A 23343-nucleotide genomic window follows, 5' to 3' on the forward strand; every position below is an offset into this window, starting at 1 on the left:
CTAACCAGAGTTTTATTTAAACAAACTGAGCACTGCAGGCGTGAAAACACTCTTAGTGTTTCTTCTTCACTTCCTCACTATCTGCAATTAAAATCTTGTTATTATTATCCACAGCCTGTCTTTGGTCTTTTGCACATGACTGCCCACCCTTATAACAGAATCGTCTTCCCTTCAAAAGGGAGTTTTTCCTTCCCACTGTCGCCAAATGTGTTTTCTTTGCATTATTGTCGGGTGTTTATCTTACAGTATAAGTGCCTATATAAACAGAGGTGAACTTAACTAAATTGAACACCATTTCTATTTCAGATTAGTTAAAGCGCGCTGCTTCTATTGGAGCTGCCACAGCAAATGAGATAATGTTAATAGTTGACGTCCCTCTCCCTCTCTCGCTCGCTCGCTCTCTCTGCTGTCAGAGCGCTTTGAAGAAAAAAGGAGGAAGCAGAGGGGAGGCAGTGTAGCGGCAGCCGTCTGCTCAACCGGAGGACAAGACAACTTAATCAGAGAAGGAAAAAAATAACCAAACTACCGAAAACTATCCATAAGCTGGTCCCAGCACCGCCGACAACACCTCCTCTCGGAACAACCCACGAAAGAAAGACTTTCCGCCTCTCCAGAGAGCGTCTGTTTCTGGCACCTGCAACTTGAGGTAGTTCATTTCCAACAACCATTAAGGCAGCTGCTTGAAAACACCGGGAGAATGGCAGACTCGGCGGCGGCCAACAGTGATGGGGAGGACGGACCCCGCGAGCCTATGCGGGGCTTCGCGCGCCAGGGAGCTCTCCGGCAGAAGAACGTGCACGAGGTGAAGGACCACAAATTCATCGCGCGCTTCTTCAAGCAGCCCACCTTCTGCAGCCACTGCACCGACTTCATCTGGTGAGGAGCTGGAACAGGGATGGACCTAGAGTTCATATTTATTTATTTTTTTAAAAAGAAAAAGTATTTAACTTAAGTCACTGCTTGTGTTGGTGCTGTTAAAGAAGACGGTAAATCCATTTACTGTGTACAGATAAGGCACTTTTTATTTATATAGGCTAAGTGAGTGGTGCAAAAGAAGGAATAAAAGGTAGGGATAAATAAAGTAGGGACAGAAGAATCGGTATCATGATGTATGCTGTTTTTTTTAAAGGAAGAAGAAGTGGGAGGTGGACTTGATTTAGTTTTCGCAAAAATAAAGACCGATTTCCGTCTTATTTTTGTACTTGTAGATACTATATGCGTTAGGTAGGGCAGAAAGGAAGCTAGAGAAATATATGTGGGTAGCTCTAAAGTTTTTTTTTTTTTATATAAAAAGAATAGCTGCAGACCACTGTTTGATGCTATTAAGTAGGCAGAGGAACTGAGAGAAAAGAAAGCGGGAAAAGAAAAAAGAGGAAGGAATGAAGCGCTGCCAGCACGGATAACCTGAGTGGTAACAAGAAAGTGTTGCCCTGACACAAGTCCAGCCTTCCGCCTCCTCCCACTCCTTCTCTTCCGCCTGCAGTTTCTTCTGTCAGTCACCTGTGCAGACAGGTCACCCTGCAGCCCCCCCGGGGTTTACTAGACCGTGAGCCCCATACTCCAGGGCTATTTATTATCTGTTCCCTAAAGCGTTTTAAATTTGTCAATGGCCAGATGATGATCTATCTATCTATCTATCTATCTATCTATCTATCTATCTATCTATCTATCTATCTATCTATCTATCTATCTATCTATCTATCTATCTAGGTCAATAAGCACAATGATAAAAGAACAATGGGAGCACCAAGTGATTTCAGGCCCTGAGAGATTATCTATTTCTAGTCACTGTATGAAAATCAGCTGGCCTGGGTGTGTGTTTGTGTGTTTATGCACGTGTGTGTCCACCTGTGGGAATCTCAGCGTTTCACATACCACTGACTAGGTGTGGTGTTTGTCAGTGTCAGCATGTAACCTCAGTACCTGCCCAGCAAACTGTTTACATGATAATTAAACGACCTCTGTGCTTGCAAACCTCACTGCTGTATGTGTGTGCATGTGTGTGGTTGTGTGTGTGCTATTTTGGGCAGAAACATCATTTTAAACGTTTGCTTCCATGAAGATATCTTAAGGTTAAGCGATTAGGTTTCAGTTTCTGTTCAGTTTTTTTCCTTTTCTGTGTGTGCGGATGCACATTTTAACTTCTCTGTGTGCTTGTTCTCTTCACAGGGGTTTTGGGAAGCAGGGATTTCAGTGTCAAGGTAGGACAATTAAATACACACGCACACATTATTTGTCACCGATCTACTGAATCTGAATTGAAAACTTTGTCACCCCTTCCTCTCTTCTGTTCAACTTTACCTTTTTCTTATTTCTGCCTGTCTCATCTTACAAGCTCCCTTTTTTCCATCTACCCTTTTCTCCTGGGTTTTCATTTTCCTTTCCTAGAGTAAGAGAAAATCCCAAGCTCTTGTTTGTGAAGGAAACGTCCACTGAAGAAAGTAACAGCAGTTTTTCATTGAAACAACAACAACAAAAAAAACCCCAAAAGAAAATAGGAACTTGGTAAAGATATAAGTGGTACAGTGCATTATATTTTTTGCACCATTTCCAAAGCTCATTTGTCAGGTAAAAACTAGCTCAACAGGCCGGCCAGCCTCCCTGGTGTGCAGCTAATCAAAGGCACAGCAGTCTAAAGTCCTAGTATGTTGGGATTTCATGAGAGCAAAGAATAACACCTCGACCCTTTGGGAGTAAAAATAAAATCTGATGAACAGAATAAGCGGGCAAAGATAATTTTGACATTTTAAAGTATGTCATCTTTGTTTACACAGAAAATTGGACATTTTCAACAAAGCTGCAGACTTGGCTTCTCTTTTAAATAGAATAACCTAGAACTGTGTTTCTGCTTCTTCATTTCAGTGGGGAAAAGATATGTAGACAGCAGGAAGGTGATCTAGACTCATGAAATATGTCCTTGCAGACTCTCACCAGAAAAAAAACAACCTTTTGTCACGTTTTGTCGTATGTCTGCATCAGAAAAAGTATGTAATTTTGTGCCATTTGACTTGTCACACTGGAAAAAAAACCCTCCTCAAAGCAAGAGAGTAATGAATTGGCCTTATTTACGACCTTCTATGTTGAGGTTGACATTTGAATTATATGCAAAAAAAAAAGGCACTTTTCTTTCCTCTCTCATCCCTCCCTGCCAGTTTTGTCCCTCATCCTCACTTTGTCCGTCGTCTCCTAGTGTACTGTGGACAGACTCTGTGTCCGAGTTTGCAGCCTTTGCCACAGGAAATGATATAAACGACCACAGGAACGTGGCAAAAATGTGGAGGTGCTTTTTTGGCATTTATATTTTTCAATTTGTTTGAAGTCTGTGTTTTTTTTTTTTCCACTGTATTAACTGCCAACTGGATGCTCAAGGATTTTCACGTCTCCTAGCAACAGTGAAACATTCAGACGCAGCCCTCTATATGCTGTGGGATGGAAGAGGTGTGCTTTAGCATAGCAGCAGGTTATCTGGTAATTGTCCCATGTGTGTATGTAACGGGTCAATATCATCCGTGCTGCTTGTTGGAAGAAATGTTGCACTGCAGGAGCCCCTAAACGCCTCTGGAGAGGAAGGAGTGTGTGTGCTGCAAACACCTGTGTGTCCTGATACCAGAGCTGGGAGGAGATTAGTGGCTAAATGGATGATTATAAAAGGAAAAGATTTATCTAATGGAAAATATCATGGATGCGTGTTGTTGTGAGTGAGAACTCATCGTTAGTTTGCACTTTCCTCCTTGGAAAAGTGTGTGGGTGTTTTTGTGTGTCCTGAGTTGCTCTCTGACCCTTTTGTCCGTCTGGAACAGGGTATCACTTCCTTAGAGCTCGGGGAGAAAGGGAATTCCTCCGCAAGGTCACACGCACTCATACACGCATGAAACACATCCGCTCACTGGCAGTGAGGTAAGGGATCAGTGTTTAGGTTGCGTCTTGGCCTTGCGTGGTCGTGCTTCTTTGACAGACGCGCAAAAACATGCAGTTTTAGAAGATTCAGAAGGAGAGAGCTCATGTGAATGAAGACAAGTATACCAGTCACAGTGACTACACGTTTTTTTTTTTTAGAGAAATGGTTTTTATGGCTCTCAAAGATAAATCACTATAGACCACAGTGGACAAGTTAGTTATAAGGACCCAGAATTGGCCCAGCAAAGACCCCAATAAAGCCCACAGGTTGGGTTTGGAAAATGTGAAAGAGGGCATAAATTTTGGATTTTTCCTGCCCATGAAAATATTCTAAGGAGCTTGGAAAGAAAGGAATCCTCAAATTATTATGACCTGGATGACTGAAAACCTACACAGACCCATGAAAAGTAATTAAATTATGGATTTCTGTGATTTTACACATTGCTCCTTACAAATTAAGCTCAAAGAGTCATGCTGACACATTTATTTCATTTGCAACACCAGCATTTCTTTACTTTACCTGTTGAAATTCTTTGTCTTATATTAAATATCTCACTGATTAAAGGCGTAATTAAACATCTCACACTGACACTGGAGTTTCACTGGTGCGGCCCACATAAGAACAAAGCGGGCTTTATAAAAGGAGTTTGACATTCCCGGTCTACACGGTGTGTATGAATCGATCTCCTGCTTCCATTTTTATGATTGATCGCTGTGATTTTCTTTTTCTCCTCTCGACTCCTTTGTTCACCTGTTCCTCACCTCGTGATTCTCGTCTCACAGACTGTCTGACCCTTGAACATTTATCTCCATATGATATGGAGGGTTTGCAGATATTATATATGCCTGTTTATTGCTGCAAAGCAGATGGTCAGATGACAATCAAAGAATGAGAATAGAGAGTGTAGCTGGTTTTAAAGAACAGCAGGCAGCAGCTTGCGGTGGTATTTATGATAACGAAGGATGTGGTATAGAGTCTGCGTCACAAATGATCAGATGTTTGGATGTTAGTTGGGGGGAGAGAAATGATATGCATCACTATCATTTCTCTCCCCCCATTAGCAAAGATAACTTTAAGTGCTTTTCGGCATTTAGCTGTTGTTTGTTGTTAACACATTATCAGAAGCGACTGGGAAAGCTATCGTTAACAACATCAATTGGAACTGAAACTACCACCAGTGTTAGCACAAAGCTCCCTAAAAAATTCTCGACTCTCTTTTTTTGAGAACTGCATTTGAATGACAATTCAATAAGATTTGCATTATTTCCCAAATAATGTTTATATTTAATCTCAGTCAGCATCGTAATACAGCACCACGTAGTTACTGGACTGGTAGCACTGGTTGTGAGTGCAGTGCCAGTGCCAGTCTCAGCTGTGCTTTGTTGTGATGATAGTTGTGACATGTTTGTTGTCGGTGAGTGTGACGGCTGATTTAGACTTATGCTGTGAATTTTCTTGGGCCTACAGCATGACCTACTTGTGCTTGCGCTGGTGCATTACGTGTTACCAACCATGTGGTTGTGTCCTGGTGGTGCCAGCTATGATACAAAATAAAATGCTGGGACTTTTTGTCCTCGTACCTCACATCCATTCTGATAGTTTTAGCAATCTCTTTCCAGGAATTTCTTGATATTTGTGAGCCCTTATATTAATCCTATGATTGTTATAACTCATAAATTCAAAAACTGTGGTGTAAAAGTAGCCAGAAATGCACAGGAGTATGTCAGGTTACATCGTAGGTTACAGAGGGGTTTGAGGTTGCAATGTAGCTTTCCTGCTGAAGCATAAATCCCCAGGTAGGATTTCAGAGGGCTTGCAGGTTATAACCTACCTACGGTGTGGATTTACCACAGATGAATCCCCAGTAACACTGAGTAAATGCACTGAACATAGTTAAATACCACTGGGAGGCTCTGAAACCATAGACTGCATATAAGATATTCACACTCTCCAGGGGCCTGTACTATGAAACAGCATATCCTTTGTGAAATAAACAAAAGACATTTGTATAGTAAATATTGGAAACAAAGGAACCTTTCTGTCATTTAATTGTTTAACTATTACTTAATTACTTTATTATAGTATGAATGACAGTGGTGAAGTCTTTATCAGCAGGAAAAAATTATAAAGTTCATAAAAATACAGTTAAAAGTTCCAAATTGTTGCCCCTCCTTCTCATTTTTCAAAGCCGTCCAGTTTGACACCCTGCTCTAAATGCAGCTGCGGACAAAGAACCGAAAAAGAGCTGTGCAGGCAGCCAAAGGGGAAGTAAAGAACATATTTAAAAAATTAAAATGAGAAGTAGACAAAATGAGTTGCATATTTTATTTAAGGTCAGCAAGTGCAAAGGTTTGTTTTTCTCTGTTTTATGTCACTTTATAACTACATAAGCATGAAATGGTTTGGAAGTTATTTAATCTCTCAGTTATGGTAATGGCTTATCAGGAAAACCCAAAAGAGTTCAAATACTCTCTGTAAGCTACTGTCCTCTTCTGGGAATGCTGAAGTTATTTTCCATAGAGCAGATTAGTCAGTAGGTGGTAGTTTTGTGTATGCTGATCTCTTACCTGGAAGACAGGACTGATACCTCTACCGAAGCCACATTCACCCATTCACACAAGTGCTTTCTTCTTGTTTAAGCTTCTCAGTGCTTTCCTATGGAGGCATCGGATGCATTAGAGAGCTGGGGCAACTCGGGTTGCCCAAGGATATTTGGCTTGCAGGGATCGAACCACCAACCTTGCGTTTAGCAGATGACCTGCTCTACCTCCTGAGCTACAGTAACCCCTACTTTCACCTAAACCTGTCTGCTAAAGTTCGCTCAGGTCTGAGTGATTTAAATTTCATCCTCAGATGGTGAACGTTAGTGTCTGTTGGGACGTCCAGGTACCTCATTTAGCCGACATCCTGCTTCACAGTCCAGGACTCTTGTCTGACAAGTGAATCCAATGCAAACATGCCTTAAACCTGTGGTCTTATTAATTAATTTCTATTAATAAATTAAATAAAACTTATTTATATGACTTAATGGTCAGCAGAGGGCGACTGCCATAGCTGCAAAAAGATGTACGTTATGTACGATTATTGGAAAATAACCTTAAATTCTCACCTAATTTATTGCCTTTGTACACACTCTCCTTATGTGCTTATGATATAAATTGCCTGTCTTAAATCTTATTTAACACAGCATAGTGTTCATCTTGTAAATCAAAGAGCTCAATACAGCAGGCTTTGCTTTAGGGCAGGATTACCTTGTGATTGACAAGCCGCTGGCTTGTTACCCTCAGTTTCTCAGTGACATCAACCTCTTGCTTGTCAGGCCAACAAAACAAAAAAACAAGACAGCAGTAGCCAAATTGCCAGAGCGGAGGGTTCATGGTGGAAGTTCACAAACCACATTACTGTGGTTATGCTCAGTCAGCTCAAGCTGCTGACTGTGCCCTGGCCCCTCATTGTTGTCTATCAGCTCTCGGCAAATGTAGACGAATATCCAAATTTCCCAGAGCCTAAATTTAAGTTAAATCCAATTAAGCCCAATTCCACGTTTTGTCCAACAGCAGTCCAAGCCCCAGAGATTTTGAGTTCGTCATCATGAAGGTAGAGTCAGGGTGAATCGATTATAAACAGACTTGTAGTAACAGACACAGGCTGATGAGACAAATAGAGCGTACAGTATTTTTTAATTCTTGTTTGTTTGTTTTTTGCTTTTTTCCTATGACTATTAATAAAGAATTAAACACCAAGGCACTCCCATCTGTTGGAATTGCAGCTAATATTACTGCACACATGAATAAAGAGGCTGGTTCTGTTTTGCATTTTGTGCGTCTCGGTATCAAGTGTTGCGGGTTGGAGCAGCTGACTGCCTCGGTAGTGTTGCTGCTGTAAACAATAAACTGTAATGCCTCAGTGGGATTCTGCCGTTTTGTTGTCCATACACTAGAGAGACTGTGGGATTCAAAGGGCAGCAGCAGCTTGTGTTATGCAATGTGGTATTTCTAAGAAGCGCGCTTCCACGTTTGTGCGATTTTTGAGCGTATTCCCTACTTCTTTGAGTCGGGAGTGAGTGTGCATGCACGTGCCTCGTGTTCCATTTAATAAGCTGGTGAGCACTTATTTCCTTAATGGCTGCTTGTGCAAAACTGTGCCTGTGCTAATGCTTCCACGTGATTGGTTTCTGCTTGTGTGTGTGTGTGTCTACACGTGTTCCTAAATGAGCATGTTAATAATGAGTAGGGTTTCAGTTTGTAACAGGCTGTTGAGTATCTTCCACTGTTTCCTCACAGACTTAATGGACAAATTATCCCTTTGGAGAGCTCGAGAGGGGTGGAAGGGACAGTGAGTGGCAGGAAGTGTGGTAAACATTGCAACTAGGGGAATAAGGAGGGAAAGACAGAGAATTAGATGGAGAACAGAGAAAACGGCTGAAAGGATGGAAGATAAGCATGATGAGATGAGAAGGGTGGAGGCAGAAGCAAAGAAAGGCATAATGAAGAAGTGGGGGTGGAATTCATAGAGGGAAGAGAAGGAGTCAGGAAAGGGGGAGACAGTGAGTGGGAAGGGCGTAGGAAGAGGAGGACTGTGTGTTTTCAGGGGGGGAAAAGTATGAAATATTTAGTTATCCTTCAGTTTTTGTAATAATGAAACCTATCAAGAATATACCGTACTCACTTGAAGACATGAAGCTAAGGCCAAAAGAAAGAGGAATTTATAAAGATAGAGGAAGGATAAATTAGCACAGATATAGAGGAGACGCACACCAAGTTCTGCATAATTTATTTAATGTTTATATTTAGCGTCCCGTATGTAATCATTTTGCAGTGTGACGCCTGGATACACACACTGCTGTGCTATTTGTGTTGCTGATGATATCATTAAGTCAAAAGTGAGGTTTTTTGTGTGCGTTTGATTTGAAAGAATCTGCTCTGAATAAAGAGAACTGCAAAGAGGTAAAATGGTCTGGTTCTGCACTAATCTACTCTAAAAAAAAAAAGTGGAATAAATTAAACCAGCGCAAATGGTTGAAAATGAGAGAAAAAGGTATGCTGGAATGACACTCCAGCAGATAGGTGGGAGATATTTTTTGCCAGGCAGAGAAGATAATGGACAGGGAAGAAGAGGTAGAAAAGAGGTGAGAGAGAGAGGGAAGATGAAATGGTGTAGGCACAGAGTGTAGATTGCACTTAAAACAAGCCCATAAAGGTGTTGTTTGCTGCAGCTATTAACGCTTTTCAAACGGGGAAAAAAATGTATATAAAAAGCACCATTCAAGGGCTCTATTCAAGCTTCCCTTTGACTCATGCCGTCTTTTGTGCGCGAGTTTAACCGAGTGGTCTCTGGCTTTCACCATCTACCATAAAGCTGTTGTTGGGCACGGTGCCCGCAGTTCTTCTGGAATCACATAATACGTCTTCTGGCTTTTCATGAGTCTGTTCAGGTTCAAATGACTTAGTGAATATTTGCAAACACCAGTGTCTGTCGGCTATGGCGAATGCAGCTCAGGTGCTTCTGCAACTCCAACCTGTGTGGGTGGGAGGTCTCGGGATCTGCAACCTGCCTCCTACACACAGACACACACATATGCACACACGCGCACATATAAAAACACTGGGTTTTCATGCACGGACACGGATGAGCACGCGTCGCGTTGATGGTGAGATCACTGAGATCCTGCATGAACGAAAGTGGTTAAGAACATCTGTAATCCAGTGTGCTGTTTTTTCCTCCGTTAAGCCCTGTAGACGCCAACATTTTCTTTTCACCTACAGGTCTTTCCTCTCTAACTCACATCCTGTGCATTCATTTTTATTCCTCCCCTACTTACACATATCTCTAGCTTTCCGTGGTCCTTCTTTGCCCGTGTTGCTCCTTGTGTCTACTAGTCCTCCCTCTCTACCCCCCACCTCTTTCTCTATCTCCCCTTCTTCTCTCAAGTGGCTGTGTGCTGGAAGCTGTGGGCTTTGATGCTTTTATAAATAGCAAAAGTGTTCCACTGAGAGTACCAACAAATAGGATGGGTGGATGGATGGATAGGTGGATGGATGGAGGGGGGAAGTGGTGAAAAGGGGTTGGAAGAGGAGGGAGGGCTGAACACGTGGGAGTGTGAAGGGAGAACGGTGGAAATCAGCAGAATAAAGGTAAGGTTTAAAAAGTGACAGAGGCCGAGGTGTTTTTGTCGAGATAGTGGAATGAAGTGATCGAGCGTAAAAGACGCGTACCATTTTCAAGAGTTTCCTGTTATATAACACTATTGTGCGGGCTCTTGTGCCATGCCTCTGTAGTGGGTATAGCTCTGAAAGCGAGCCACAGTCGACTTATTGATAGGGCCAAAAATATTGCAGCATTATAGTGCATTGATTTCTCCATCATTCCCCTGTGTTATTCAGACACAACAAGCTTGCTTCCTAAACAGCTTAAGCCCATGGCACACTGCAACATAATATGAATCATATGTTTTAGGTGGGAAGTCTCACTCGGCTTATTGCTACTGGAGAAGATGCTGTTTTTTATTTTTTATTTTATTTTATCGAATTTTATTCTACTACTGCATTTATTTTGACTCCCGAGAATAAAGCGTTTGTGTCCAACATAGGTGTAAATGTAAATACAGGAACAGAAAACATGTTGAAAAAGTGAATTCACCAAGTGGTTATACGCGTGTTGTCATAATCATATCAACATTTATTGACTTTAAGAGGAGTAGTGCTGCTCAGATGTTTACATTTGAACACAGGAAATGCACAGAGGCTAAAGTCTTTTTAATTTGCTGTTTGAAATTTTTAGTTTCAGTTTTTCACTTGCAGTTTGGTAACTTTTGCACCCTAAGACCATGTTTGTAGTAAGTGTTCTCACGTAGTCATTTCACTGTAACACCCAGTATGTTTCCTCCCATGACTTCCTCTTCTCAGTTTTAAAGTTGAGCACATTAAAGAACCGACATGTGTGCGTGCGCGCGCGTGTGTGTGTGTGTGTGTGTGTGTGCACGCGCACATCTACCAATGTGTGAACATATCTGAGAGTGTGTTTCATGTCAGCATGTGTGTGTACCACTGCATGTTCAGTTTTATACAGAATAAGAGAGAAAGTCAAGAAGCTGAGCTTAAAATTGTGGTTTTTCATCAGCCCGTCAGAGGTGGCTATCTGCTGTATCTCTGTGAGTGCACATGTTATTCCACAGGTGTGCGTGTCTGTGTGTGTGCGTGTGTGAAACAAAGTCTAATTTTACTTGCCACTGAGGACTAGCTCCTTTTGCTCTGATCCACTTTCACACATCAAGTCTCTGATCACTGAGAGTGTGTTTGTTTGTATTAGTGTGTGTCTGTGTGTGCTCGTACTCACTTTCAGTTACACATTGACAGACGATCTCCTTCAGGGCTTGGTTGTCCTTGCTGCTGACATTTGCGGCAATTCTACACCCGTTGCCACGGTGACACCTTGGAGCCATATCAGGGCAAACCAGACAGTCCATGTGGGTCAGTCTTGTTTGACATCTTAAACAAAAAAGAGACTGGACAGTGTGTACACAGTAGGGCTGGGCCATATTATACCATTCACGGTAATACCGGTATAATGTTAGGCAACGATAGGAAAATGAAATATCGCGATAGAATGGGAGTAAAACGCGCATGCGCAGTGCCTTTGTTTTCATACGCACATGGCCGATTGTTGAGTGAAACAGATGAACCAGAATTGGTTTGTAAAAATGGTGCAACTTCCGTGATGTGGAACTGGTTTGGTGTTTGTCCGTCAGATACACAACAAAGCACATTTTTTTGCAGAACATGCAAGCGGCTGTTGTTATTGTCATATTTGTCGGACTAAGATGCTCTTAAATCTGGGAGTAATCTGGGTCCTAAACTCCGTATACTTCAGGTCAAACAACACTGCAGCATCACTTAGAGTTAAAAACTGTCTAAATTCTTTCATCTTTAATAAAACGATCAGCATTGCTGCTTTACCAGGTGTAACTATAAAGTTTAACTTCCAGGCATCCATGAAAACAAAAGTTATTACATTTAACGGAGTTAGAAGTTATCAGGAAGCTAGCGGAAGTTAGCTCGCTAGTTTCGCTAGTTACCTAAGCATGATATTGCATGTTCTGACTGAGAGATTTCTGAAAAAAATCAAACGTACAGCTCTGCTATCACTTCCAACATAAATGAAGACAGGAAACTAAACAGCAGTGACGTTTGTAGGGTTACTGAAGTTGGGCTAGCTGGTATATAATGATGTGCTACGTGATCGCTAGCGACACAGCTATGTTAGCATAACATAAACAGTGAAGCTGGAGGACGAACACTAACACTTTTCCACTTATAAAAGTTAACGTGAAGGTTCTTCATGGTTAGAGACAAATGCAATCGCATGGCAGGATACTGTAAACGGACCAAACTTCAGTCAGGAGAACAACTGAGATAATCCATCCACAATACGAGGTTAGTCATTAATATACTGCAACAACATGGGAATAGAGCAGCTGCCAGAGAATTCAACATTAATGAATCAATGGTACAGAAGTGGAGGAAGCAAGAAGAATGAGTTTAATAAAGTTTGATTTATCTGACTGCTTTGTTTCGCTTAATGTGCCTTATAATCCCGTGCACCTTATGGTCCGAAAAATGCGTACTGCACACTGCAGTTTAATGTTGCAAAGCACCTCTTTTTAACTTCAGTGGATATTATATATGGTTATGCTCAGGATATGTCAGCCCATTTCTACTGGAAATGCCTTTTGGTTAAACTTTCAGCAAGGAGTTTGCATTTGCACTGTTACATTTTTATAAAGCTTTAATGTACATAAAAACCAGCTTCTTGTTTAAGTGAAAATAAATGGAAGGTTGTCTTTTTGCGCTAGTAATGTTGTGGAGTTGTATTTTGTCTCGCATCAATTATATCGTCGGTTATATCGTTATCGCAAATTTTCAAATATATATCGTGATAAATATTTTTGGCCATATCGCCCTGCTCTAGTACACAGTACCCAAATTTAGATCCTTCCTCTTTAGATTTGCAAAATAAACGAAGCAGCTTCATGGAAACATTGCAGCACTTTTGTGGTGGTTACTAGAGGTGGGAATCACCGAACACTCCACGATATGATGTTATCATGAAACATCACTCACAATACAATATTACTGCAATTTCTAACAGTATTACTGTTCATTTTTAACTGCAGTTTTTGCGATATGCTGAACAACTTTTCTGCTCTGTAAGAATATAACCAGTACAACCAGTTGGCAGCCTGTTGAGTCAAGCCTCCTGGAGTTGTGCTCATTGACAAAGACTTATTCAGACTGATGTGCATTTAGAAATTAGACAATAATTATTTGCAAACCTCCAACAAGCTCTCTGAGAGTGACTGCAGAAAGGTTGCAATCACATTGCAATCAAAAATGTTGTGAGTGAGCAATACATTCAGGCTCGGGGCAACCATGTAGTCAACACAAGGTGCAATTGGTTGCCGAATGTGAAAAAATTCAACTCAATCACCAGGTAGATATCAGGTTTTTTCTAGCTTGCTTTGAATTAGGAGGTAGCTTTGTGAACATTAGTGTGTTAGATGGTTTTTCAGTTAAATCTTTTGCTAATTTGACGTCATCTCAGAATGGCTGTGCATGACATGAGCTCTGTTATTTGTAGTATTTCCACAGTATTTAATTTATTTAATAAAGTACTGAAATTTGGTGTCCCTGCCTCCTGCGTGACCTTTGACCTTTGGCACCACAGTTCTTCCTTTAGTGTCACCTGGTGTAGTTTTCCTTTTGTTGTCGTTTTATAAGTAAATGTCAGACAAAAATCTAATCAGCTCATCAGCGTCATCTGAAATGTGTGCTAGCACAATGTTAGCATGCATAGAACATTATAACCATATGCCTAAAAGTGGATAGAGGTTTCTTGTGCCATCAGAGTAGCTCTAACCCACTGGGACATTGGCTCTCTTTAGGTTGTCCTGTGGTGACTGGCACTTGGACATTGAAAAGGGGAACCTTTATTAATCCTTTATTAATGTAGATTGTGGACTTTCTAAACATGCTCAATCAGGTCAGCTTCTTCCTGTGTGGAGATTTACAAAACACATAAGGATGAATGGTTTTATTGGAGTTATGCTTCAGCATCACCTTGGAGTGAATCCTTCTGTCATGCGTGCTACCTGAACATGATTTTACAGGCAACTGATCAAATAAAAGTTAAGCATGCTCTTATTGCTGTAACACAAATGTGTTTGCTAAGTCTTTCCACCCAATTTACTGCCACCACAAAACTCAAAGTCCTTGGCTCGTCTTTTTAAACGACTTACTCTCCCAACACTTGTCTCCTACATGATCACTGTCACGGCACCTTTGCATCGCTCATTGTTGCCTGACTGGAGTGTAGGTGATCTACGAATTGAACTCGATCTATTGCATTCAGGGCAAATTGGTGATGATGATGAGATGAGCTAAATGTCTAAAACATGAGTCATGGTGTGTAGGTGTGATAGCCCACCTGGATTACTAACTGCTGGGGAACAGAAGCTGCTGTGCTTCTATTGTGGGTTTGAAAGACTTTCTTTGAAAAGGGATGCAACTGCATGATGGTTTTGTTGCAAAACTGAGGAAAGTATGATATAATTTGGTTTTTGTTTTTGTTTTTTGACTCAGGACAGGAAAAAAGACTCAGGAAAAATAGAGAATGAGGTCCAAAATCCTGGACAAGCAAAGCAAAAGAGCATGCAAAGGACAGAGGAAAAAAAAGTAGTAGGCAATGGTCAAATGGGGGAAAAGAAGAAAGATAAACAAAATGTTGGAGCGCTTGACTGGGAAGGACCAAGACAGTGTGGCAAACAGGAAGAGCTACACATCAGGTAGAGGAGAGACTGGCAGGCTAATTGAAAGCAGGTGTCACAAAAAACTGTCAGGAAAACAAACAAAATGAGGAAGTGAAACTGACAGGGGTGCGAGACGAACTGGAATTAGAAAATTAAAACAAAAAATAAGGGATGAGTAATGTTCAGAGTCCATGCTGTTTGTCAGTTACACTTCATAATATTAAGAGTATTACTGCAAAAGCTATAGAAGGATAATATTAGGACATAGGGCTGCTCGATTATGGCAAAAATGATAATCACGATTATTTTCATTGAAATTGAGATCGCGATTATTTGACGATATTTATTTAACCCTTTAAGACCTACTATAGAACCAAGTCCGCCAGAGCTTATATTATTTTTTTACATGTTGTAGTGCCATTTGTGGGAGCATTTCAAGTTGCTATACAACTGTTATAGCCCATATTTTAATAATATGTATGCATTAAGTCCATAGTAACTACATTAATTGCAAAAAAGTGCAATAAACTACAAAAAAATTGAAAATTGTTTTTGTTTTTTAACATATATTTCTCATATTTATCTCTCTATATTTTGAGGTTTATCCCTCAAAACTTTAAATACAAAAAAGTTTATTTTGAGTGTCTTCATAGTTTTATTTTGGAGATACAGCAATTTTTATATACTGCAGGAAAAACAAAAACAATCCTATGATGCAAATTTGCAAAGAAAACAGCATGTGCATCAAAATAAACTATTTCCAGCAGTGCAATTCGAGTTCTAAGCATCCCAGAAACTATTCAGAAAAGTCAAACATGACCAGTATAGGCTTTTAAGGCCTACAAGTAAAAAAAACTACATTTTCCGCGAAAATGACATCACTTCCGGTTTCGGGCAGGAAATGGCGGACATGTGATAGTTAGCGGTGACGTCTGTTTCAATGTGCCAAGTGTTAGGAACAGCTGATCGGATCGGCAAAGCGTGTTTCTGGAATATTATGTTTTTGTTCCTGCAAGCGCTTTTTATGCAATTTATGTGGAAGGAAACCGTGACCGAGGACAAGCTGATGGCATAAGATGTAAGTTTCATATGCAAAACAAATTATTGCGCTAGCTTACACGTTCAGGTTCTACAGGGATTTAAAAATAGTTACACAAAACAGAGCGTGCTGCTCTGACTGGCTTTAAAGGGTTAACAATATCAATGTATTGAATAATGACTTTAAAAAATAATATAAAATAGTGTGCAACACCACTGAAGTTTTTTTTACCTCTCTTTTCAACCAACGGCAGTCACTCTCCTCTCCAAATAACTTCTGCTTAGCTTTCCGAGCTTCCCTCGGGTCCTCTTAATCAGCGGTCTCCAACCTTTTTTGCGCCACGGACTGGTTTATGCCCGACAATATTTTCACGGACCGGCCTTTAAGGTGTCGCGGATAAATGAGGGAGGGGCTAATAATCGGCTCAGTCATTTTTAATGATCGTTGAAAGCCCAGATCGTAATCGTGATTAAAATTCGATTAATTGAGCAGCCCTATTAGGACATATGAATATTTAAGCTTGTTTACCGTGTTTTGTATCTTTTTCAGCCAATTATTTGCACTCAAAATATCAGTTTAAAGTTTGGCGAGTGTGAAAACAACTGCAGAAAGAGAAAAAGGAGCAATCACATTAATTATTTATATCATTAGGATATGAATGAATGAAGGGAAGGAAGGGCAGTTTTATGATACAGTGACACCACAGTATCATGTGACACTGTATTTGTATAGCGCTTTTCTAGTCCCTAAGGACCCCAAAGCGCTTTACACAACCTGTCATCCACCCATTCACACACACATTCACACACTGGTGATGGCAAGCTACACTGTAGCCACAGCCACCCTGGGGCGCACTGACAGAGGCGAGGCTGCCGGACACTGGCGCCACTGGGCCCTCTGACCACCACCAACATATAGGCATATAGGGAAAGATTTGTGGCGATTCTTAATATGCTCTTACCCGGGACCTCTGCGCTCCTCTTTAAGGTCAAACAGGGTCAAACTTTGATAAAAGATCATGTCACATTTGACCTCTAATCCCACAGTGACATTTTTTCAAGTTCACAACAAAATGTGTTTTTCAAGTGTCAGAGAAAAAGAATGAGCTGCTTAGTTAGTTAGAAATATACTGTAGTATAATATTTGGTAGTAAGCTGAAGTTATTCATGTCTAGTTATTTATAAATCAGTACAGAATATCCATTACCTGCTCCTACATAGTGTTTATGCAATCAAAGTAAACATCTGTCTTGCTTATGTGATTTGTACTGCACTACTTAAAGTACATTTAAAAAGAACAAAGAAAACGAATTAAATATTCAAAATATAATCCTATTCCCGTAAAAGTAAATACTGAGAGAGAGTGAGCTGCCTCGGTGGAGTTTGTGCTCTCGGAGTGCTTCTTGTTATTTGTGATATTATTAGGAGTGGGAATGGCAGTGTTCTCATAGTATGTCGCAATACTGCATGCAGCATGGGAAAAATAGGACAATCATCCACACTATATCACATATAACTAAAGAAGAAAAGATAAACCTAAAAGGCAAATGCTAGGAACTATATTTATTCTTTGCACTGTTTCATTAGCATTTGTATTCTTCTTATTATTATTAAAACTACACTTATTTTCTTTATGTATTTCTTCTGTTTCTGTTTATTGTCTTTACACATATCTATTTTCCCTAATGGAAATGTTACAGTTTAATATTGTATATCGAGGTCTGCTTAAACATTTGTGCAAATGTGGCTCTCCTTCTGTTTGCATGGGCTTTTGTAGTGGATCAGCTTTTAGTAGTGGCTTTTTTTTTTACCACAAAGTGCATGTGCGGAGACCGTTTCGCTGGAAAAGCCTCGTCAAAATATTCAGATAGTTTAAGTTTCACAATGTTACTGGAAGGTTTGTTTCACGGGAACGTTGTTAAGATTGTGGTACGTTATGGTTTTTAGTGACTCCATCGTGTGTTTATCCTATAAGCATGTCTGGCAGTGAAAAAAATCTGAACACATGCGTTCCCAGACTTGGCACAGGTTTCGCTCAGTCCATGTTTGGACTTTCTGTCTGTGGAGTGTTTATCTTCTTGATGTGAGTTTGTTTGCATGCAGATCTTCAGTGGCAAAATCTAAATCTAGGGTTGCACACAGTTGCTCCATTTTTTGTGTGTGTATGGGCTGATGGAGATCAGCTAAACTATGTCACTGTCGCTCCTCAGATGCTTTAACCCATTCATCTACGGATGGTAACCTAGCAACAGGGGCACAAGCCGACAGGAGAGCAGTTATCCCAGACCTCTTTTTATGCCTCTTCCTCTATCTTTCTTTTCGTTTCCTTATTTGACTTTGTCCTTTTGTGCCACTCTCCCCTCACATCTGTCACTTTGTCTCCCTCATCTGACACGTGTCCCTTTCTCCTCTCCCCCTCTCTCTGATTTAACTTCAGCAGTCTTCTTCTTTCACTCTCTCCCTATTAGCTTCCTCATTGTTCACCGACCACCTAAGTTTGTGACTTTATGGGCTGTCACTTAATGACAGAGCCTCTTTCTTTTAAATATCGTCCACCTACGCTAGTGTCAATTTAGCATTATCGTTTTATTTCATGTACTCTTTGCAGATGAATGTAAACAACCTCTGTATAACTATAATGGCAATTTTCTTGTCACGCCATCAAGGGACATTCAAATTTTAGTTTGACAGTGAGAGGGAGAAAGAGAAAGAAAGACAAAACAAGTGATATTCAAGTATGTGTCATTGAGTTTTTTGTTTGCGGTCTTGGCTATAATTATTGCTAAATTTCTTTGTTGTCAAAATATGTGTATGTTTTGTGTAGCTCCTGCTCTGTTGCCCTCCAAATTGCGCAGTTACACAAGCAAGCATACATACACACACACAAGCTCTTGTTTTCTTTGTGCTACATATTCTACCTGTTAGCTAAACGCTCACATAGCACAAATTCTACTTTTGCTGAATCCTACTTTTCTAGCTGTTGTTTTTGGGCTTTCTGAATATTAGCACTGACAACTACATCAAAACAACATTGTACTGTTGCTCTCTAACCTACCTTAAAAGTATAGTGTGTAAAATCTCACTATTACCACCACTGACTGCAGTCAACTTAATTTTGTTTTCGTAGCCTTCCCAATTTAATAATTCAGAGTTAGAGGCTGTCTGTCCGCTGTTAACTTCAGCTGATAACAAAACAGAACCAGAAAACTTTGCTCAGCTGGTGTCCACGTCTATTTTCTCTGGCTGTAACAGCAGCTGCTGTTAGCTGCTGTTAGCCTGTATTAGCTGCTGTTAGCCTCTGTTAGCTGCTGTTAGTGAAACCAGCTTTGAAGTGAATAACGCTGTTGGACTCTGACACTTAGTGAATAAACTCTCATATGATGTGAGAATGTAACCAAACAGTTTACTAGTGGGAAAGTGGTATTGTTAGGGCATTTAAGCCTAATGTTACATAGCATTAAATTAGCCTATAACCAGCTGTTGTTATTTCTTTAGCTGGGACTAAATATGCATGTTTTTTGTGTTAGAACCCAGACTTCAGTTCAGGAGGTGAGGCTTGAGGTGAAGAGGAATAGGATGACATTTTATCTGGATGCCAGCCATGTATCTTTCTTTCACATTTTCACTTCTTTGAAAAAGGTAACCTTTTTTGGGTGATAAAACATAGGTATAACATAACATTTTCCTTAATATCTTAAGTTGCTTTCACACCACGCGGACATATGTGGCTGGTCTTAATTTGGTCCTTATTTTTCAGTGATTGCCCGCCTGATCTTTGAAGCTAAAATCTAGCTTGATTGGTATCTCCCATTAGAGATGTGCGAGGAGGTTTTTTTCTTAACAGCAAAGTTTTGGCTTCAATAAATCTGGCCAAAAGCTGAGCCTTTCTTTACTGCACTCAGTTTTATCCCCCTCAGCCTGCTAGTGTTGCGCTGCTACTCTGCTGTACAGAAGCTGCATAATGCTGTGTAAATAAGCAGGTGGACATGACATTATCTGCCTGTATCAGCAACTATGATTTATGTCGTGAAGATCCAGGTTATCAAAATTAAGAAAATTTCCTGATTGCTAACTCTCTTATCTCGTCTCTCTTTTTGGCAGAGAGCAGTCGTATGTGAAAATACTGAGCAAGCAGCTACTCGTTCTTAGGTAGTGCTGAGCATCGCCAGAACATCCTCCAATAAATAATAACCTCAGAGGTTGTTTGAGCAAGCATTAGATATATTTTGTGGACTCAATTATGTAAGACAGCATCAGTTATTTCAACAAATTCTCCATAATGACAACAGTTTCATGGTCATGTGACAAGTGTGTATATCTATATATATATTTATTTATTATTATAACCATGACGATAGGTACTTTACACCTATATGGTTTCAATTGGAGAGCTTGCCTTTTTTTATTGAAAATACCAAACATCAGTGGTTGTGTCAGGGGTTATGTGTAGTTCTTTAAGCCCTTATCTATCAGGTCGTGTGTATTAATAAGTTAAGGAGAGTTATGTTGCAAATTACTAGTGGATGCAATCCACTCTGAGTTAAAACTGACACTGTGTGTGATCACGTGATCACGTACAGCGTACCATAAATATACAGCGAAAAGCTTTTACTGAGTGAATTATAGCTTTGTAGCACTGTGGCATTATAATGTCAGTCAGATCAATCATATCGTAGCTCTAAGCTGGAGATGTAGTGGTAGAGTTCACAACAGGTCCACAATATTTCTGCCATATTTCCTCCACTTGTATACTACGAAGGGAGTTCGGCACAGCCAGGGTTTCTTTGCATTAGCTGGGTCGGCAAAAGCTAAAGCCTCAGTTGGAGATGACAGATATTACAATCATGTTTAGCAACTTTCTCTGATAAGGCAGGCTTTTTACAGGTCAAGTGACTCTTCTTCCACACAAAATGATCCCTGTAAGTGCAGCCGACTCCAAACAGATGTTATCAGATGATGGTACCGTCAACAGATGATGATGATAAAAATCTATAAAGAAGATAAAAACACTTAACAATAAAATGCAACAGTATTGCAAATAGGATGAGATCAGCACACAGAGCGGTAAAATAAACATTTTATTTCAAGTTAATTATTTTTTTGCTGAGTGCTCTCTCTGTGCTGCTGTTTATTTTTATCATGCACTTTGGAGCTCTGAAACTTGAAACTGGATGCATTTACTGTAAAAATAAAAGGTTACTGTCCCACAGCCTGTTGAAGGGGATGTGGAAAGCGCTTTAGATTGTCAACAGGTGAAAGTGAAATGAATTTGACTGATTGATCAGGTTTCTTAGAGAGTTTTTTTGTGTTCTAGTTGTTGCAGTGTAAAACAGACTAAGCAGCAGATAACCATCGAGGATAACAAACTTCTAATTTTCCTTAATCCTGCCCCTCCATATGTTAATAATTAAAATAAACTGAAACTAAAGAAAAAACTAACTAAGCTGAATTAAAAACAAAAAGTCAAAATGGAATAAAAACACAAACTTCTTAGAAAATACAAACCTGTAGTAAATATGTTCCCATAAAGTTACCACGTTGATTTAGCCAGGACACAGAAAACTCTAGGACTTTAGTCTCACGCCGTAGCACAGCCCTCTGGACTGAGTTTAGCTCCGTATATCAACAACATGATTGGCTATCATCAGCTCATTTGTTGAAGTCACATTAACAAATCAAATTGCTGCCTGTATCGGTCTGAATTTTTGTGTTTCATTCTGTAATCAGTGCTGGCACATGTACTTGTATTTCATGTATTATTTGGTATTCAAAGCTGTTCATCGGCTCTCCACTCTCACCTCGATGTCCTCTCTCACCCACTCTTTCTCCCTCATCCTCTTCATATTATCTCTCTCTCTGTTAATGAGTAACCTCAGATCAGGTAAAACTGCATGCCTGCTCTAAATACAAGGATGTCTAATGTAAAGAACCCACACTGTATACACTCGAGCGTTCACTCTGCTTTTTCTTTCCTACCCGCAGTTATTTTCTTGCTGTCTGGCCGAAAACAGCAGGTACTGTTTGCGGGGGAGTTAAGAGAGAGAGGGAGAGAGAGAGTGGCAGTGAAGGGTGGAGTGAGTGAGAGATGAGGGCAGGAGAGTGAAGCATAGTGAAGAAAAGTTGATGTACAGTACAGGAGATTACAGGGTTACCGGTGTGTGTCTGTGTGTGTGTGTGTGTGTGTGTCGACTGGACATGCTCAGCAGATGCGGAGGTAGATGTACTTCTGCAGTGAGAGGACACGAAGAGCCCTCCATGTGCACACAAACAGGGAGCGAGAAGAGACAACAAGTGTTGGTGCAGAGATTAACAGTGCAAATGTCAGTGTTTTTTACTGTGCCGTGCAGCTATTCAGCACATCTTCTTGACAATATATTTTTAATCCAAACTTATGTTTCGTCGTTTAAGTAGATTGTTTTTACATACTCGATTTCTTTTAGGTTATTGGTACTAATATATGCATTGCACGCAGGCCTACTTACACCATCAGTGTTACACCCATTAGAAGAAACTGATACACATGGAAACGTATGCTTCCCCCATCTTAACAAGCTCTATCAAGGTGCACAAAAAGCAAGACACCTACGTAACGCCCACACAGCAGTGGCTCAGCTGCAGACTGCACAAACACTAGGAAGCTCTCAGATCTGAAAGTTTGCAGTTGCATGTATGTGATTAAAAAGCAAATATATTAACCGCGAGGTGGAAGCGAGCCAACTTGCTGAAAAATGTGATCGAGCGAGTAGGGGATGGAATTGGGTGACAGGATAAAGAGAAGGATGAATGAGCAGAGCCTGGGATAAAATGGGGAAAAGAAGGAGAGTGAAAGGCCAGAAATCAAGAGGAGGAGATGGAGTGAATGAAAGAAAGGGAATGCAGTGAATGAGCTAGAGACGGAGCAGATGAGAGACAGAGAGAGAGAGAGAGGATAAGGGTGGAGGTGTTAGCTGGACCACGTGAAATCACTCTGTGCCAAAACTTTTACAGCGCTGGCACAGAGCTGAAACTGAAATCGAGCGGCGCAAGAAGCCAGACAGACTGTAGTGTCTCCTGAAAAGGCAGTTTTATTGTTTTGTCACTCTGTTATCTTCCTATTTAATATTAGAATAGCTATTGAACGAGAAACAATACATTATTTTTAAAAAAAGCGTCTTCCTATTATAGTTCTGCTGATATTTTATATAATTTATTCAAGGAGTAGTAAATGAAACGTAAGACAGCTGCATGTTCCTGCTTATGATGACTGCATGTTACCATCTACTGAAGTCACACAGTGTTAACGCTGCTTCTTTCTTCCCCTTTTTCAAAAGCTGTGGCCCGTTTGTGGCTTTAGGACTGATAGTGATTGCCTTGCAGTGGACTCCCCCTATAGTAAGCTGTCAAATCATTTATAGTTAACACGTGACTTGTTTTTATAGCAGATTTTTCCTGCTAGAGAAGAATCTCTCTAAATGCAGCCATAGTCACAGTAAACAGCCACATGCCACAAACACATATGGAGCATCCTAAGAGGAGTGAAATGAAAGGAGCAAGTGTTCAAGGACCACTTGAGCAGATGGACTCTGTTGAAGTTGCAAAAATAAAAAGAATAGATGTTAAATAC

General features: G+C 40.4%; 1 protein-coding gene across 3 annotated transcripts in view; it reads left to right on the top strand.

Moving 5' to 3' along the window:
• Nucleotides 1–441: 441 nt before the first annotated feature.
• The window catches only part of prkcbb (protein kinase C, beta b), a 106438-nt gene continuing 83536 nt past the window's right edge, over nucleotides 442–23343 (top strand). For 2 of the 3 annotated variants that reach the window (XM_080904999.1, XM_080904998.1), the window contains exons 1-2: nucleotides 442–876; nucleotides 2170–2201. In XM_080904999.1, the coding sequence (XP_080761125.1) occupies nucleotides 698–876; nucleotides 2170–2201 (211 nt within the window). In that variant the 5' untranslated portion in view covers nucleotides 442–697. Of the gene's footprint in view, nucleotides 877–2169; nucleotides 2202–15662; nucleotides 15781–23343 lie in introns of those variants that run through there. The other variant, XM_080905000.1, reaches the window with a different exon arrangement.

The sequence above is a fragment of the Rhamphochromis sp. 'chilingali' genome, assembly GCF_963969265.1.
Source record: "Rhamphochromis sp. 'chilingali' genome assembly, chromosome: 15".
NCBI lineage: Eukaryota > Metazoa > Chordata > Actinopteri > Cichliformes > Cichlidae > Rhamphochromis > Rhamphochromis sp. 'chilingali'.